The sequence below is a fragment of the Schistocerca cancellata genome, chromosome 7 (assembly GCF_023864275.1).
Source record: "Schistocerca cancellata isolate TAMUIC-IGC-003103 chromosome 7, iqSchCanc2.1, whole genome shotgun sequence".
Lineage (NCBI taxonomy): Eukaryota > Metazoa > Arthropoda > Insecta > Orthoptera > Acrididae > Schistocerca > Schistocerca cancellata.
In genome coordinates, this window is record NC_064632.1 from 261,396,316 (window position 1) to 261,415,772 (window position 19,457).

Genomic DNA, 19,457 nt, shown 5'->3' on the forward strand with positions numbered 1-19,457 from the left:
CGCAGGTGATCCGACAGGATGCCTACGTACATTTCACCTGTCAGAGTCGTATCTAGACACATCAGGGGTGCCATATCACACCAACTGAACACCCCCCACACCATTATAGAGCCTCCATCAGCTTGAACAGTCCCCTGCTGACATGCAGGGTCCATGGATTCATGAGGTTGTCTCCATATCTGTATGTCCGCCCCGCGTAGCTGAGTAGTCAGCCCGACAGAATGTCAGTCCTAAGAGCCTGGGTTCGATTCCCGGGTGGGTCGGAGATTTTCTCCGCTCAGGGACTGGGTGCTGTGTTGTCCTAATCATCATCATTTCATCCCCATCGACGCAGAAGTCGCCGAAGTGGCGTCGAATCGAAAGACTTGCATCCGGCGGGCGGTCTACCCAACGGGAGGCCCTAGCCACACGAGATTTATTTTTATCCATATCTGTATTTGTCCATCCGCTCGATACAATTTGAAACGAGACTCGTCCGACCAGGCAACATGTTTCCAGTCATCAACAGTCCAATGCCGGTGCAGAGGGGCCCAGGCGAGGCGAAAAACTGTGTCGTGTAGTCATCAAGGGTACACGAGTGGGCCTTCGGCTCCAGAAACCCATATCGATGATGCTTCGTTGAATGGTTCTTACGCTGACAGTTGTTGATGGCGCAGCATTAAAATCTGCAGCAATTTACGCAAGGGTTTCGCTTCTGTCACGCTGTACGATTCTCTTCAGTCATCTTTGTTCCCGTTCTTGAAGGATGTTTCTCCGGCCGCAGCGATGTCGGAGATTTGATGTTTTACCGGATTCCTGGTATTCACGGTACATTCTTGGAATGGTCGTACGGGAAACTAACACCTTCATCGCTACCTCGGAGATGCTGTGTACCATCGCTCGTGGGCCGTCTATAACACCACGCTCAAACTCACTTATATCTTGATAACCTGCAGTTGTAGTAGCAGTAACCGATCTAACAACTGCGCCAGACATAGGCGTTGCCGACCGCAGCGCCGTATTCTGCCTGTTTGCATGTGTCTGTATTTGAATACGCTTGCCTATACCAGTTTCTTTGGCGCTTCAGTGTAGTAAAAAACAAAAAACTCCTGTTATAATCGAGACGAAATAATTACCTAAAAATACCGATTATTCAGAACTAAAATACCAGTATAGGCTTTAGCCGGTCGGTTTTTCCAGTCCTTAATTTATTGCCTGCCAGGTCCTTAATGTACCAAAACAAGGGCCCCAACATAATTCTCTGAGCCCCGGAAGTTACTTCCACTTATGTCGATGAGGCTCTTCAGTACCTGACAATGACAGAGGCCTTGCTCATCCTGCGTATCGATATGGAGGAAAGGTCGGAGATACCGGGGCTTCATACCTCGTCCACAGCTCTCTACCAAGGAGGGCGGCGCTGTAGTCGCAGGCGTGTCATGTTGGCCCGTGCAGTGATGCGAGAGTGGCTGCGAGTAATGCAGTCACTGGCTTCTCGCTAATCTGTGAGGTGTTTGATATATGCCATTAATAGTAGAATGACTGGTGTTACCTATAGTATTTTTTCGATTCGGATTGCTTTCGGAAGTGTTTGTGTATGCTTACTACGACTTTTTCAACACTTTGGACTTTAACACACAAAACAATTACAGACATTGACTGCGAGAGGGCATTGATTGAAATCAATGGAGGAAAGTGAAAATTCGTGCCGTCACGGGTTCGACTCCCTGTCAGGCACAAATTTTCAACTTTCCCCATTGATTTTAATTAATGCCCGCCCGCAGTCAATATTTGTAACTCGTTTGTGTCTTCATTCATAGTGGCTGCTGTATCAAAATGGTGTCTGTTCTTTCGGAGATGCACGAATGAACAGATACCACATACAAACTCTGGACTTTGTTTTTGCCTAGCTGTACATTCACCTGATTACCTTGATCCGAGACCTGCAGGATGCCACGCGAGGAAAGCGGAAATGGTGTTTTGCATCATCGACGTTTTCGTAATTCACGTGGGCTGGCACGGAGGAGCTCATTCTATTCGAAAACCAGCATTATGTTTGAGATCTGAATATTTTCTAAGATTCTACAGCGGATGGATGTCGATGAGACTGGACCATAGTTTAGTGGATCACTTTTGCCACCATTCTTGTACGTCGACCTGATCTGGGCGTTCTTTTAATGATTGGGCATAGTTTTCCGTTCAAGGGAGGTACGATACGTTTTAGTTGAAAATGGAAACACTCAGATCCAAATTCTGTACAGAATCTGACAGGGAAGCTATCTGGTCCTTGAGTCCTGTTTAAGTTTAGGGATTTAAGCTGTTTATCAACAACACTGATACAATACCTGTATCTATCATTTCTGAGGTGGCGTGGGACGTCAGTGAGCACAAGAAAGTAATGTTTCTTTTCTAGCGCTGTAGTGTGGGCTCTTGAAATCTAGTGACTTTCTTATACTCTGTCCCATTGTGGTTTGTTGAGCATTTCTGAGATGCTATCGTGCTGAATAAACTAAGCTGTGACGAACTGATAATCGATCGACCAGGTGTTTTTTAGATGTCCTCCCACGTCATTAAAATACCCGTACTTAGGATCCTTCCAATAACGACCAATCACGTATTAGCACTCTCCTAGGATAAGTTTTAATACCTGTTCTACATTAAATTGTTTCACATAGATGTTATTACGTACTTGACACCTGTAAATGATCCACTGATATAGCCAATCAGCAGGCACACGATAGCGATTTTTTTGCCTGAGGCGCTTACAGGTTATCGCCTATAAGGTCATCATAACTCAGAGAGTGCAGATAATAAAAAGTCACTTGTCTACGTAGTCAAATACAAATTTACTAAACAGTTCTTGAAGGAATCGCCTTTGCTGTGCAAGGTATAATTATGCCAATAAAACAACGCAATTCCAAAATAGTATCGCATCCCTTGGGTATACCACAGTGCAATGCGCAGTATTATGAATTGAAAACACATTAAGTTACAGGTAGTCTTATATCACACATGTAAATCCGGCGAAAAGCATAGAAATTGGATCTCATTAACCTCATACAGCGACTAAGGTTGAAAGAATTCTTACTTGTTTGATGTCGAAGCCGAGAACTTCAGACATGTACTTGGGTCCTTCAGTCATCAAGAAGAAGAGTCCTCCCAGATTGCCGAAGTGCAGTGCCACCAGCGCCAGAAACGGACAGGAAGTTATCACCGACAAGAACGGCAGCACCCTCTGAAACAGGATCACTGTGTTGGAACTCTAGATTCACTTGGTACCAGACACTGGACAGCATGCTTGCCCATGTAACAACACTGGTAAAAATCTGTGGTACATTTCGGATTATGCTTGTCCATCGTATGCATATAAATTCTGCTAATTACTTGTACGGATTGCGCCCACAATTTCGATCTCAAATTCTGTTCCAGCGCCCAACACCTCTGCCTTACCCACCTTCAATCTCGCCAACAGAATACTTGTAAATTCACCATTTCGCGTATCCCTCGATCTTATAAAATCCAATGTCCAGAACCAAGCACATCAGTAAGTTACGTCCGCATTATTGTATTTGTGCACCCAAGTTGCCATCCTACGGTATCATTTATTTAGCACCAAATCCATATCTTTCACTCCGCTGTAGGTACAACTAAATATGCTGTACCCTCTGACCTCCTGTACATCCTCTACACTCCCACTGTCTCTCGGTCTCTTCTTCTTGTCCTCTGGCGTCATCAACTTCCGTGACCCTCATCCCACCCTCCCAGTTCAGTGTCAACCAGTTCACCTCTTGGTACAACGACTGGCTCCTAAGGAGAAATCCATCCAAGACACATACAGTAATTATAGGATGAACCATCTGCAGTTTCCAGTCCAATGATATCTGTCTTACCATACAAGTAACCAACACAACGAAATAGACTTTCTCGATGGAAGTTCTCAGTCACATAAAATCTTTTAAAAGACTTAACTGTCTCCTTTAATTATTATATTCGTTTTATTCATAAAATCACCTATTGCAGCCGCGCGCTATTAGCCGAGCGGTCTAGGGCGCTGCAGTCATGGACTGTGGGGCTGGTCTCGGCGGAGGTTCGAGTTCTCCCTCCGGCATGGATGTGTGTGTTTGTCCTTAGGATAATTTAGGTTAAGTAGTGTGTAAGCTTAGGGACTGATGACCTTATCAGTTAAGTCCGATAAGATTTCACATTTTTTGAACCTATTGCAGTTAGGATCTTTAAACATTTCCAAGAGTAGCGTAGTGGAAATTTCGTGTAAAGGCATAAACCAAAATTTTAAAAATCATCATATCCTCAGACTTATTACTGAACGTTTTGAAATCATTTTCGTGATTTTTTAATGAATTCCGTTTCCCTTTTCTCTCCGATGTTAAACGCCTACGAATCTCAATTGATCCTAGATCCTACTACAGTGCCACACTTCACAGAGCACACTCTCAACCTCGCACCTAAGTACTGTGATTACCGACTCTTTGGAACACTATTTCCATTTCTGGTATCTCGCGACCGAGGTCATTTACCACTCTTCTCAGTCACGTCATGATCCTCCATCAAGCCACGCATTCCTAATGCCCTCTGCTCCACTCTCCTATCCTACCGCCAACCAAACAAATATCCAGAAGCCCAGTTGTGCTTTATGCCACACCCACTTCCATCTGTTTCCAATCAATCACAGCAAAGCATTAAAAGGAGGCAGCCAGTCAAAATGTACTTTCAGTAAATAAATAAAATAAATTTAAAAAAAATTAAAAATTCAACTAGGCCAGTTGCGCTTCCCACCAGCCAGTCAGAGTGTACTATCAAAATGACGTGTAAAAATGGCGCCAAGCTGTATTACTTCCCTAACATTTGTGTACACTTACATAATTCTCGCGTAATAGTATAGCAATGTGTAAAAATGACTACAAGTCAAAGATCACCCATCCAAGTGCCGGCCACGCCCGACAGCGCTTAACTTCGGTGATCTGACGGGAACCGGGGTATCCACTGCGGCAAGGCCATTGTCGGTGTTCTGGTGTGTAACAGGGTAGAAAAGGGGGGGGGGCATGGAGGTTAAAAGTGTGACGGAAGGTAGGTCGCTCGCATCTGGATTGTGGTCATGGACTTCCCTCCTTCATAAATCTACTAAATGGAGAGTGAACAGACAATTCCAGATTCTCTCTACCGCACTACGTCACAAAAAGCGCCTACAAGATATTTCACAAAGGTATACCGACCTGTCCGCATCTCGCCTTATGCATCCCGGTGACGCCGTGCAGGTGGGGAGTTATTTTCTACAAAGTGTGTTAATACTATATACACTCCTGGAAATTGAAATAAGAACACCGTGAATTCATTGTCCCAGGAAGGGGAAACTTTATTGACACATTCCTGGGGTCAGATACATCACATGATCACACTGACAGAACCACAGGCACATAGACACAGGCAACAGAGCATGCACAATGTCGGCACTAGTACAGTGTATATCCACCTTTCGCAGCAATGCAGGCTGCTATTCTCCCATGGAGACGATCGTAGAGATGCTGGATGTAGTCCTGTGGAACGGCTTGCCATGCCATTTCCACCTGGCGCCTCAGTTGGACCAGCGTTCGTGCTGGACGTGCAGACCGCGTGAGACGACGCTTCATCCAGTCCCAAACATGCTCAATGGGGGACAGATCCGGAGATCTTGCTGGCCAGGGTAGTTGACTTACACCTTCTAGAGCACGTTGGGTGGCACGGGATACATGCGGACGTGCATTGTCCTGTTGGAACAGCAAGTTCCCTTGCCGGTCTAGGAATGGTAGAACGATGGGTTCGATGACGGTTTGGATGTACCGTGCACTATTCAGTGTCCCCTCGACGATCACCAGTGGTGTACGGCCAGTGTAGGAGATCGCTCCCCACACCATGATGCCGGGTGTTGGCCCTGCGTGCCTCGGTCGTATGCAGTCCTGATTGTGGCGCTCACCTGCACGGCGCCAAACACGCATACGACCATCATTGGCACCAAGGCAGAAGCGACTCTCATCGCTGAAGACGACACGTCTCCATTCGTCCCTCCATTCACGCCTGTCGCGACACCACTGGAGGCGGGCTGCACGATGTTGGGGCGTGAGCGGAAGACGGCCTAACGGTGTGCGGGACCGTAGCCCAGCTACATGGAGACGGTTGCGAATGGTCCTCGCCGATACCCCAGGAGCAACAGTGTCCCTAATTTGCTGGGAAGTGGCGGTGCGGTCCCCTACGGCACTGCGTAGGATCCTACGGTCTTGGCGTGCATCCGTGCGTCGCTGCGGTCCGGTCCCAGGTCGACGGGCACGTGCACCTTCCGCCGACCACTGGCGACAACATCGATGTACTGTGGAGACCTCACGCCCCAAGTGTTGCGCAATTCGGCGGTACGTCCACCCGGCCTCCCGCATGCCCACTATACGCCCTCGCTCAAAGTCCGTCAACTGCATATACGGTTCACGTCCACGCTGTCGCGGCATGCTACCAGTGTTAAAGACTGCGATGGAGCTCCGTATGCCACGGCAAACTGGCTGACACTGACGGCGGCGGTGCACAAATGCTGCGCAGCTAGCGCCATTCGACGGCCAACACCGCGGTTCCTGGTGTGTCCGCTGTGCCGTGCGTGTGATCATTGCTTGTACAGCCCTCTCGCAGTGTCCGGAGCAAGTATGGTGGGTCTGACACACCGGTGTCAATGTGTTCTTTTTTCCATTTCCAGGAGTGTAGAATACATAATTATATGAGTTGCTGCTAACATAAACGCAAGAAAAGCCTATAGGACACATCCTACGCTAATCTCAGCACGCTGTTCTACACTGCTACAAGAAAATTGTTTCTCAGTCATCCCGCAAAGCAGTTGCTATGTTCATTCGGGAAAGGGAACTTCCTCAGCATAAGCGCTGCTCACTTTTTAGTTTACAGACGGACATTATGTGCGGTTCTCTCACGTAAGTAGGCAAAATAACTTCAATGAGCTCGTGTTTATCTAGCGGAGCTACTTTCAATTTATTGAGTATTTATCTGCAGTTGTTGAATGAGCCATTATGTAAATAAGCTCAACAGCTGGAACTGTCAACTGAGGAGCCTGCCGCAACTGTAACGCGCTATCAGTATGTTGTCGACAATGTGGATTTCACTGCCTGCACTGCAAATGGCTGGGATACTGCAGTATGTACTGTGGATGTTCGGTAGTGCGTGCACTAAGTGGACCGCATTCTACAAGAGCCAGCAGTTTCTGAATGGAGGAGGTTTGCGATTACAACACTGTCACATGGCTTCACAATATGCTGTCAACGAGAGACAGCAGCAAGGTATCACATTTATCAACGCAATCCCTTTCCCATCAATACCGTAGGCCACTGACAATGTCACACAAACTAAGCGTTTCTCAGCCGTTGTTTATAGGAATGTTCAGATGGTTCAAATGGCTTTGAGGACTATGGGACTTAACATCTGAGGTCATCAGTCCCCTAGACTTAGAACTACTTAGACCTAACTAACCCAAGGACATCACATACTCCATGCCCAAAGCAGGATTCGAAATTGCGACCGTAGCAGTCGCACGGTGCCGGACTGAAATACCTAGAACCGCTCGGCCACCTCGGCCGGCTATAGGAATGTATTCTACACAAAAGCTCTTCATAGCCGGAAACAAGTACCTACTTAATAAACTCACAATAGCTCCACTATATAAACACGAGATAACTAAAGTTATTTTTTCTATCTACATAAGAGAACTGGACAGAAAATGCATCTGTATTCTTAGCAGCTCATACATGTATTCAGAGTAGTGTTAAAACACTTCGTCGAAAGTAACGACCTCCCCCCAAACTCCCCTTCAGTTTTTTGTCTGCACAATGCGTCGCCAGTGATTCATAAAGCGAAATAGGGAAGGGTCGGTATAACTTTGTGAGACACCCTGTAGTCGCTTTTTGTAATGTAGTGCAGTAGACAGAATAGGTAATTGCCTGCTCGCTCTTCATTTTGCAAACCTATGAAGGAGGATAGTCGATCACCGCAATCCAGCAACCTAACTTACGTCGCACTTCTAATCTCCAACCCCCCTCTCCGCATTTCCACCCTGATCCACACCCAGAATGCAGTTTATCCCTTAATATGGTTGTACTGCAGAAAGATCAGGCACACACATATAATATTTGTTCTTGACCCACTTCATTTAACAATAAACATCATTTTATAACATTAAAACCCTACTTTTAACAAACTGCGATTTTGCCATCCCCTGCAACATGGAAATTATTAATGCTAGAGAAAAAAAATGAATAGAACCTGTCTGTAGGAAATTTAATGTAGTTTAATTTTGCACAGGATAACAGTTTCGTTGGATGTCGCAGTTTTCGAGGTATTCGAGAAAAACCTAAACTAATGACCTTTACATTCTCCTCCATCCCCATGCTCATACCACACTGGTCAGGATTTTTAGTATGTTTCTCATGAACTCTTGCTCCTACCGCTGTACATAAACTTCCGACTATACGAATTTTCCCTCCTGCAGTCGATATTTGCTGACCTTTGAATAAAATTTTCTTAGTTTTCAGAGTTATAATTGATAGGAGGGGTAGATGTCATGGCGAAGCTCCACATCTGAGATGAGTAGGTGCTGAAAGTTGCGTTAGGAAAAGAGGTGGAGGATGTGGAGAGGTTGAGACACAACGGTAAAGGCGCGGCAACAGGCTGGGGACAGAGAGGAAGGGAGACACCAGAGGCTGGGGAGGGAGGATCGAGTCGGCGAACAACATACAGGGTGCGGACATGTTCAAGAAAAATGAGAAGGTGGGGGAAGGGGATGAGGTTATAGAGGATGCGCATGGGGGACAGAAGGCGGATATTGAAGGTGAGTCGATCAATGTCTACATAAATACTCCGCAAGCCACTGCATCGCGTATGGGAAAGGATACCATGTACCAATACTAGTCATTTCTCTTCCTATCCCACTCGAACATGGACGCTTAGGTGATGGCCGAAGCCAATTACAGTCGCAAGTGTAAAGTTTCGTTAATACTATGAGTGGTAGTGTGCATAACTTAGTTCAGTGCTCAAAATATTTATGATAAAGAGCACACGTGTGACAGATTATGTACTCATTTCTTGTAATTATCTGGTGGTAATGATGCTGTGGCAAGACTTACAGCACGGAATAAAACAAGGCATCCCTCAAATTATATTGTAGGGCTCTTTACTGAGAAGTAGAGCCTCATTTGCGGATAATCATAACCGTTACAGCACCATTTCATAAACGAAGCCACGGCATATCTTTTCCAGCTAAGGTGTCATCATGATCTTCAGAATACACCAGATGAGAAATAGAAACATTTTGAGGTGTACGTGATGCTGTACTTCTCCCACTACAGTCCCCACGTGTGGAGCCAGTCTGTTACAACCAGGTGCCCAGGTGCCTGAGCACGTCTTTCAAAGAAGTGGTAGGTGTTGTACAGTGTCCGGCTATTATTTGTGAAATTGTAGAAACATATCATAAAAAAGAACAAATTCAAGAGGTCGGCTGTTAGAAAAGGAGAACTTGTGACGAAGCAAGCTGGGACCTCTTCACTTCCTCTCTTGTTTTGCCATCTGCCTCCTTAATGTAATTTTATATTCATTTTTGCCTAATTACCATTAACATGCATGAGTATAATTTGCATTTTCATAAAAGAGAAAGGCTGGCCCTCAGTCTTAAGGAATATAGCACCAGGTCTAATTTTGTGCTTAGTTTTGTGTATGTTATTAATTTCCTAATTTATTTTGAGCATTCCTAGTTAATACTTTTGTTATAGGATGCAATCAGTAATCGTTTCGTGACTTAGATTCTGTTGTTGACTTATAAACAAATATAAATTCTGTAGTACTTATAAACATTTGAAAGAACTACTAGGAATCTTGAAATATTTATTGTGCTCTATTCGAAAACATATTAGCAAAGCCAGCACTTAATTAATTCCAAATTAATAACCAGGTTTCCCAAAAGTATTGTTTGTATATCTACATTCGTTAATTTCATTATTGATACTAATAATTCGCCCTCAGCTTTGCGGAGGAAAAAATGTTAAAAATAAGGAGTTTTCGATGAATTCAGTTAATTTAATGAGTTAGGTTTTAATTGTAATTTCTGTAACTTGCACATTGAACATTGTATAGCTTCAATGACTATTATAGTGAGGATATATTAAGGACCGATTTTTGTCCCGAGACAGTCAGTCCACGGCCGATTTTCAGACGGGAATTATGTACTGGTTAAATTAACAACAATGCATCAACTTAACAGTGGAATAAGTGTAACACAAATAGGCCGTGTGTTAAAACAATTAATGACAATGTCTGTTCAATTTATTTCAGAAACAGTGTCATACATACCGTATTATTCTGCAAGAACTGTGAACTGTGTGGTTAAGTTTTTACTACTCATAGATGTTGAACAGCAAACTATTTTAGCAGTGTGCTGATGTTGCCTGCAACCTGTTAATGAGACTTATCAACATTTACCAATAGTGAACTGGCCATATAATTGTGTAATATTGGGGGGTTGTGAGCAGTGAAAGTAAAGAACTGTGAAATGCAATTGTGGAAGTGTCGGCTACATCTTTTACATTATTCAGTGTAAAACTTCTTCCACCGCCCCCCCTCCCACCCATTTTTCAGCCAGCACAACAATGCAGTACATCGACACCGAGGACTATCGACGAAGAAGTAAAGCAGGCGAAAGTCACAAACTCCTTGGACTATGTGGGAGAAACTTGCCATGCATTTTTGAGTCAACTCGGTAAAAAAGGCACACTGTGAGAAGATTTGTCGTTTGCAGCAAGAAAAACTAGCAGAAGAAATGTGGTACTGTTGTAAACTATTTGAACATATCTTTTGTTCGATGTTTCGAACTGAACGATACACGAAATAATTTAAGACATGCAGAGCTTTCCTTCATTGGAAAGTTTTTTTGATGTCAGTAAAGAAATAAAAAATGGTTCAAATGGCTCTGAGCACTATGGGACTCAACTGCTGTGGTCATAAGTCCCCTAGAACTTAGAACTACTTAAACCTAACTAACCTAATGACATCACACACATCCATGCCCGCGGCAGGATTCGAACCTGCGACCGTAGCGGTCGCGCGGTTCCAGACTGTAGCGCCTTTAACCACTCGGCCACTCCGGCCGGCCAGTAAAGAAATAAATGCAGCAGCAAACATAATTTCTAGAACAACAGAAATGATCCGCATAGGCGGGACTGGCATGAGATGGGTGTCATTGCGTACAGTTACTGCACTGCTGGGGCCAATCCAACAGCAAAGGGTCAGCACACAATGGCAGCCTTGAATATCTCTGTTTGTCAGCAACTCCTGGACGAGTAGTAGCTCTCACCTTCTCCGTGGAGACGGTATCCGCGATGCTGGTGGTGATGTAGGTCAACTCGTCGGGCGAGATGCGCGGGTGTCTGGCGGGAGAGTCGTACACCGTCACGAACCACAGGATGGTCCAGACGCCCACGATGCCGCCGAGGATGTAGAAGCTCGCCTTCCACCCCAGGGCCTCGATAATGGCCGAGCAGATGGGCCACGTCACCACCGTGCCGAAGGTCCCTCCTGGGAACAGCATGCCAGTAAAGTTCACCCTGTTCTATGCAGGTCAAGTTATTATTATTTCAACCTCCTCATCCCATATTGGCAAGGGGTGTACTGCCAGCGGTACAATAACACACTCTTCAGCCAAAAGCCCGCACAGTTTAAATAAGAGACATGACAACCAGGAATTAAATATGCAAAGTTAAAAAAACCTTTAAAATCTATGAGAAGATACTTGCATGATGGTATTTACGTAGAAACAATACAAAGTTGTTTCCATTCATTACATTAAAATCAGCAAAGGCTAATAGGTTAAAACAAAATGAAAAATAGACATTTCAAACACTGTAAAAAATGACAGTGATGTGTATTAAAAATGAGCACTACATTTTCACCAAAAGACTGAAGGACCTGCACAGCTGGAGAAAGTTGAGGAGGGAAAATTGCGTTCTAGAGGATGGAAGTGGCTGGTTAAAAATGTAAGGGACTATTAGGGAGGAAACAAAAGGAGATGAAGTTAGGTGTTGGGGTGGGTAGTGGAAAGAGAGAAAGTGAGGAGGAGTCTGGTCAGTGGGCAGTGCCATTGAATCAAGAGTGGACAGGACTTGGAGAAATGATTAGGGAAGGGGGAGAGGGGAGCCCTGGTCTGCAGTGAGATAGCTGGGGAGTTACAGTATGTATATCAGATAAATGTTGGAGTGGATTTCATTATCTAGGAAAGGGAATCGGTTGAAATTGTGTTGTGGTAGGAAATGGACGTTTGTAGGTGTAGCGACTGTGGGATGTCTTTGTAACGGCGCGGCAGCCAGGGGAAGACACTGAGATTATTGGAATGTGGTTTGCTGAGAGCGAAGGACATGCAGAGACATTCAGTGCGGGTGAGGAGGGTTTGATGAGATACTAGAGCAGCCACGTCGGGGTAGTAAACGTATGTGGAAAGCATGTTGCATTGCTTGACGTTCAAGGTTTTTGGGAGGACAGATAAAACTTAGGTCGAACGAATATTTGGGCAACATTTGCATAGGAAAGGATGGGTAAGTCAAAGGTGTTTTACAGGTTGGATACGATTGGACATGAATTTGTGGTAGCGTTAACGAAGGAGGAAAAGATCTAAAGTTACTTCCAACAGGATGGAGCAACTGTCCATACACCCAACGGAATGTTGGAACACATTTACACCATCTTCACATGTGACAGAGTTGTTAGCAGAGGTCAGTCTGGTCGTAGCCCTAGCTGGCCTCCCAGGTCACTGATCTGTCAGTGTGCGATTACTCCGTATGGGGAGCCATCAAGTCTAAGGTGTATTGTAACAACCATCATAGTCTTCAAGAACAGCAGCTGAAAATTTCGGAAGAGACTACAGCAATTCCAGCAGTCCAGCTTCTATCCGCCTTCAACAACTTGCTGACCTGGCCCAAAAGTGCCAAGAGATGAATGTTAGTCACTTTCAACATCTGCTATAGTCAGCTTAATACTGTATTTCCTTTCCTCTACTGTGTTTCTGTCTACCTTCTTGGAACGCTGTTCTCCAGACCAATATTATTTGCCCACCCTGTAGCGGTCGAGGATAGTGGAGGGTTTCAAACCCCAACTTCAGTCAGTTAGTTGTTTTAGTCTCTTGTGGCCTTTCTGTTGAATAGCTAGTGTATGAGTTTTCCATGTTCGTTGGCTATCAGTTGTTAATATGAGTTATTTCAATGCGTTAGTTGATCAGGCAAGATGCTTTTGGATGGCGAAGTAGAAGGCATGAAGAGTGGTTCATCCTATTAACGTATTATTGCCTGGAAGGGTTAATTCTGAAGGACCGGTTTGGGAAGTAAACTGACTAAGGTTGATTTAGAGAGATCGTTGGTATTTCTGGAGCGAGGGCGAGGAAAGAAGTGTTAATCAGCATACCAAACGAGGTGGATTGGCAGAGGTGGTTTGGAGGAAGAGAGGACAGAGCCTTGGGACACAACTATAGAATGATGGAAGGTATGGAAGTTGGTGTTGCTAATGGTGGCAAAGGATGGCGATTAGATAGGAAGGCTGCAATAAGGCACATCCAATTAAATGGAAGTGAATAAGTCTTGAGTTTGGAAAGGAAACGGGAATGCCATGCATTGTCATAGGCTTTCTCTACGTCGAGGGGGACAAAAATGGCGGAATTTTAGGTGTTGTGCTGGTGAGGTAAGAGATGAGTGAGATACAGAAGACGGTCATCAGAGCAGAGACAGGGATGAAAGCCGCAGTGGTTAACAGGGAGAAGGTGGTGTTGCTACATATGTTGATGGATATGTTTGGAGATGGTGAATTCAAAGATCATGCTGAATACTGAAGTTAAGCTGGTGGGGTGGTAAGAGGAGGTATCGGTAGTGGGTTCGTGAGAGTTGAGAAAAGTAGGGTTGTGGAGGTTTTCTGCAGTTCATTATAGTACCTGAGGATAGGATAGTGTTATAAAACGTTGAAAGTATGGCGAGGAAGGAGAAGGATCATTCTTTTAGGTGATACAGCTGCGCCCAGCGGAAGTCTTGCGTTTTTTCAACTATTTGTTTTATGCCATGTGCTGTGATAAGTGTTTGTGGCATGTTGTACAAGAAGTGAAAGTTGTGACCAGGGGGTGTAACAGTGGTATTTGTGCGTTCTAAGATTGTAGGTAATAGGAAGTGGTCAAAATGAGGATCATCAGGGATGGAGAAGATGTCCAAGAGACAGGATGCAAAATTTTCAGATTTGCTCAGGTTGACAGGTAGGAGATGGAATTACTGCCAGATCGATGGAATGCTTTCCAATACTTGGATGAGTTGCGGGTCAAGTCTAGTGCCGAACGCATACTTCCATCGTTTACTAAAGAAGTAACAGGCCTTTTGCGTTACATGAACTGAAATAGCAGCATCTAGTTATTATACAATGTGTATCATGATCAGTGTCTCACACCGAGACACGTGAAAGTATATAAAGACAGAAACAAAAAAGTTCAATAAACATGAGCCCTTGAATGAGCCGTCTCCTTCGGGTAGAAATTCATGATGGATCAAGCCCTTATTGTCTAAAAAGGCGATCAACATCGATTTTAATCTTCGATTTTGTCAGCCGATCAAACAATGAGTGATTACTGCTCTCTAAGCGAACCCACAAGAAGCCCTTGCTGACAATGTCCAACAGCTTTACAACCGATGTCAGAATTGTGTTGTATCTGATGGTCATTACTCTGAAGGCCAGTAAAGGCATTTAGTTCGTAACTCTTGTTTCCTTGTTTTTGGACACCATTCACCGAACTTTTCAGGCGCTCCTTGTAGTTAATGCACATACACATATTGTGTATAAACATGCTGAAATTAATGTCTGACTGTACACTACATGATGTAGTTATTCTCAGTTAGTCTATGAAGTTAGCAGTTTATTAAATTCATGCAGAGAGAAAACTTCAAAGTCTACACCGTATTTTTCATTGGCATAATATTGGCTGTAAAACTGACAACAGTAGCTTTGTTTTATCAGGTTTAAAGACACAGTAACTGCTTTCCTAGTTGATCCAAGTTTATGATTATTTATGCAGTACCTGCATGACTTTTCAAAATTAAAATTAACTACTACAATCAGATTCTTGCACAAGCAATATTTTTTAAGTAAATAATTTCACGATACGCCAACATCATTAATGTTCAAGAGGATGGTTTTGATAGTAAGTATTGGCTACCGTCTTAGCTGCATGTACTGCACCACCACGAACGTGGCGTAAGAAGGAGAAGGAAAGCCAGGTACAATATTATGACAGTTTGTAACGACCAGTTTTCCGTGTGTTGTTGTGTCCTTGGATACAGACTAACTATGTGGTAAGCAGGTCATGGTCTAGACACACTGGAAACACTTCAGGAGTGAGCCGGTTACTTATTGTGCACAAGAAATACCGCTCATGCATTTAACGCTTTTCTTCCACAACTATGAATTTCATTACTTTTATTTTACTCCACAAAGTGGTTTCTTCAAAAATAATTCTTAATGACGATCATTTATTTAAGACTAGCTGTTGCTAGCGACCACACTTGCATACCAGTAGTTTTGTTATGATGAATGGAGGTGAGTAATTAAGCTACTGTATTTGCAATAACGTCAGCCGCCCCCATGTGTCTGCCTGTTTGAGTGAGCATAGCACATTACCAAATTTTATCGAAAACGTCATCCAAGATACCACAGTTTTTCACACATCCCAGTGTTCTTGATGCCATATACAGGGGACAGGCAAAATAACGTGAACAGTGGTAGGAATGGGATGCTTTTTCAAATGGCTCTGAGCACTATGGGACTTAACATCAGGTCATCAGAGGTCATCAGTCCTCTAGAACTTAGAAGTACTTAAACCTAACTAACCTAAGGACATCACATACATCCATGCCCGAGGCATGATTCGAACCTGCGACCGAAGCAGCAACGCGGTTCCGGACTGAAGCGCCTAGAACCGCTCGGCCACAGCGGCCGGCCCATATCTATCCACGTTGTCCGTCGAGAACTCCATAAAGCGAATATTTATGGACGAGCTGCTATACCGAAACCATTAGTGACGACAACCAACGCAAAGAATCGTGATACATGGTGTCAGGAGCATAAATCCTGGATGGCTGCTCAATGGAAACACGTCATATGGTCCGTTGAGTAAACGTTTTCGTTATTTCCAACATCGGGCCGGGATTACGTCTGGAGAACGCCAAGAGAAGGCTACAATCCTGATTGCATGATTCCAACGGCTAAGCTTGCAGATGGAAGTGTGATGGTGTGGGCAGCCATGTCACTACTCTCAGAGGCCGTGTTACAGCCAAAGATTATGCGAACATTTTAGGTGATCAGGTGCACCCAATGATTCAAATGTAGTAGCCAACAACGATACCGTGTTTCAGGACGATGATGCACCCATTCACACAGCCAGGACACAACAATCGTCGTATGAGGCGCATGCAACGGAGCTGTAGCGTCTTCCCTGGCCAGCACAGTATCCAGACTTGATCATTATCGAACCCTTATGGGTGGTATTGGAGACCAGACTCCAGAGCAGATTTTCGTTTCCAAGTGGCCCAACAAAACCACTTCCAGTCAATGATCGATTCAGTTGGACCCAATACTTCCTTTGTAAATCCAGCCCACGCCATTATGGAGCCATCACCAGCGTGCATAGTGCCTTGTCGACAACTTGGGCCCACAGCTTCGTGGGGTCTGCGCCACAATCAAACACAGCAATCAACTCTTATCAACTGACATCTAGACTCATCTGACCAGACCACCGTTTACCAGCCGTCTAGAGTCCAACCCATGTGGTCACGAGCCCATGGAAGGCGGTGCAGGCCATGTCGTGCTGTCAGCAAAGCCACTCGCGTCGGCCGTCTGCTGCCAATAGCCCATTAGCGCCACATTTCCAGCAATGTCGTAACGGAAACGTTCCTCGTACGCCCCACACTGATTTCTGCGGTTATTTCGTGCAGTGTTATTTGTCTGTTATCACTGACACCTCTACGTACACGTCGCTGCTCCCGTTCAGGCCGCTGCGTTGACCGTGGTGAGAGGTAAAGCCGGAAATTTGTTATTCTCGGCGCACTCTTGACACTGTAGACCTCGGAATATTCATTTCCCTAACGATTTCCGAAATGGAACGTCTCGTGTATCTAGCTAGCTCCAGCGACCATGCCGCGTTCAAAGTCTGTTAATTCCCGTCGTGCGCCCATAATCACGACGGAAACCTTTTCACATGAACCACCTGACTACAAACGACAGCTCTGCTAATGCACTGCCCTTTTACGCCTTGAGTACGGCATATTACCGCCATCTGTTTATGTCCACATGGCTATCTTATGACTTTTATCACCTCAGTGTACATTATGCAACGTTTACTTTATGTAAGAAATAGTGTGAAAGTATGCAGTATATGTGCATATGGCTGTCCCATAATTTTCATCGCGTCAGTGTACATTGAGCAACGTTTACGTTATGCCACAAATAGTGTGGAAGTATGGATTAATGACTCTGAAGATGGCGCTACGTGTTAGATACAATGAAGCGGCAAAAAAGCTGGTATAGCCATGCGTACTGAAATACAGAGATAGGTAAACAGGCGGAATACGGCGCTGCTTTCGGCAACGTCTATATAAGACAAGGAGTCCTGACGCGGTTGTTAGATCGGATACTTCTCCTACAATGGCAGATTATCAAGATTTAAGTGTGTTTCAATGTGGTGTTATAGTCGACGCATGAGCGATGAGACACAGCATCTCCGAGGTAGCGATGAAGTGGCGATTTTCTCGTACAACCATTTCACGAGTGTACCCTGAATGTCAGGAATCCGGTAAGACATCAGGTCTGTGACATCACTGCGGCCAAAAAAAGATCCTGCAAGAACGGTACCAATGACGACTGAAGAGAATCGTTCAACGCGACAGAAGTGCAACCCTCCCTCAAATGGCTGCAGATTTCAATGCTGTACCATCAACAAGTGTCAGCGTGCGAACCATTCAACGAAACATTATCGATACGGGCTTTCGGAGCAGAAGGCCCTCTCGTCTACACTTGATGACCGCACGACACAAAGCTTTACACTTCTCCTGGGCCCGTTAACACCGATTATGGACTGTTGATGACTGGAAACATGTTGCCCGGTCGGACGATTCTCGTTTCCGATGGTATCAAGCGGATGGACGTGTACGGGTATGGAGACAACTTTATGAATCAATTGACCGTCCATGTCAACAGGGGACTATTTAAGACGGTGGAGGCTCTGTAATGGCGTGGGGTGTTCCGGAGTAAAGTCAGGCGCCGGCACGCTGTCGGAAACGACGGAGCGGAGAGGGTTGTGAAGAAGGCGTCAGCCAATAGCACGCTGAACGACCCCTCTCTAGGACGACAACGCGACTGCAGCGGCATCTAGGCCAAGAGAACATAAGCGCCGCTCCCGACTGGTCGCGACCCAGGTAATCCACAAACTCACCACAAGACTATACAGAAACTCTAGACATTCGCAGAACCCGTTTATTCTGAATCTGGGGAACTACGACCACAACCATAGATGGAAACATAAAAGACCAAAAGACATACTTGTAAGGACCTAACATCTATGGCCAAGCACACGCAAACACAACGGTACAGGTGAGTCCCTGTTAATCAGACGCCATTACTGGATATCCACCTGGAATACACTGCCGAATAACTGGCACCACGCAGGGAAGCCATACCGTACACTGCATGCAGACAAGCTCCACACATCCCCCACACAGTGAGATGACCTATGGCCGATCTCCCACTACTATATAACGATCTTGATTGTTTCAGGAATGTAGCGGCTGCAGCAACTGGGATACATCGCCATCGCTTACCACGGTAATGATGCATGATACCCATACTAACAAATCCAACCTTGCATGAACTATCGCAGCTAGTAAGCCACTACTGCTCTTATTACCCATCCCACTGTCACAGAGGTTTTTTCCCACGGCACGAGCCTTGGCACTCTTTTCCCTCTGCTCTTCAAATCGCTACCCTCACTCGCGTTTCGTCCACTATCTATCACCTGATGGGCTGTGTTAATGCGTAGTCTTACCCAGACGCACGGATAACATCACAGCCCAGCATCCTGTGATCCACTTACTAGATGACTAACATGTTGACGGAGGTGACAGCAGAACTTTTGATTTGGTCACCACGTTGGTGCGGGCGTGGAGGGGCCCCATCTCTAACCCATTTCTATGCAGATCTACAGAAGCGTCAAGACCAGTGACCTGAATAAGAGCATTCACTGTATTACTTCACTTGTATTGGAATCGTTATACTGAAGGACATTGATTCTATTCCATGTCACCCTTTGCTTGCAACACATCTATGTATTGCTCAAAGTTAAGTATTGTCATTGATTCATTTCATAACAAAACTGTTTAATACGTTTT

General features: G+C 45.0%; 1 protein-coding gene across 1 annotated transcript in view; it reads right to left on the reverse strand.

Moving 5' to 3' along the window:
- Positions 1-19,457, reverse strand: part of LOC126092490 (putative inorganic phosphate cotransporter) — a 398,407-nt gene that overhangs the window by 91,898 nt on the left and 287,052 nt on the right. Inside the window, exons 7-8 of the mRNA XM_049908107.1 lie at positions 11,357-11,577; positions 3,065-3,211 (exon numbers count right to left, since the gene is read on the reverse strand). Coding sequence (XP_049764064.1) covers positions 3,065-3,211; positions 11,357-11,577 — 368 coding nt within the window. The remainder of the gene's footprint in view (positions 1-3,064; positions 3,212-11,356; positions 11,578-19,457) is intronic.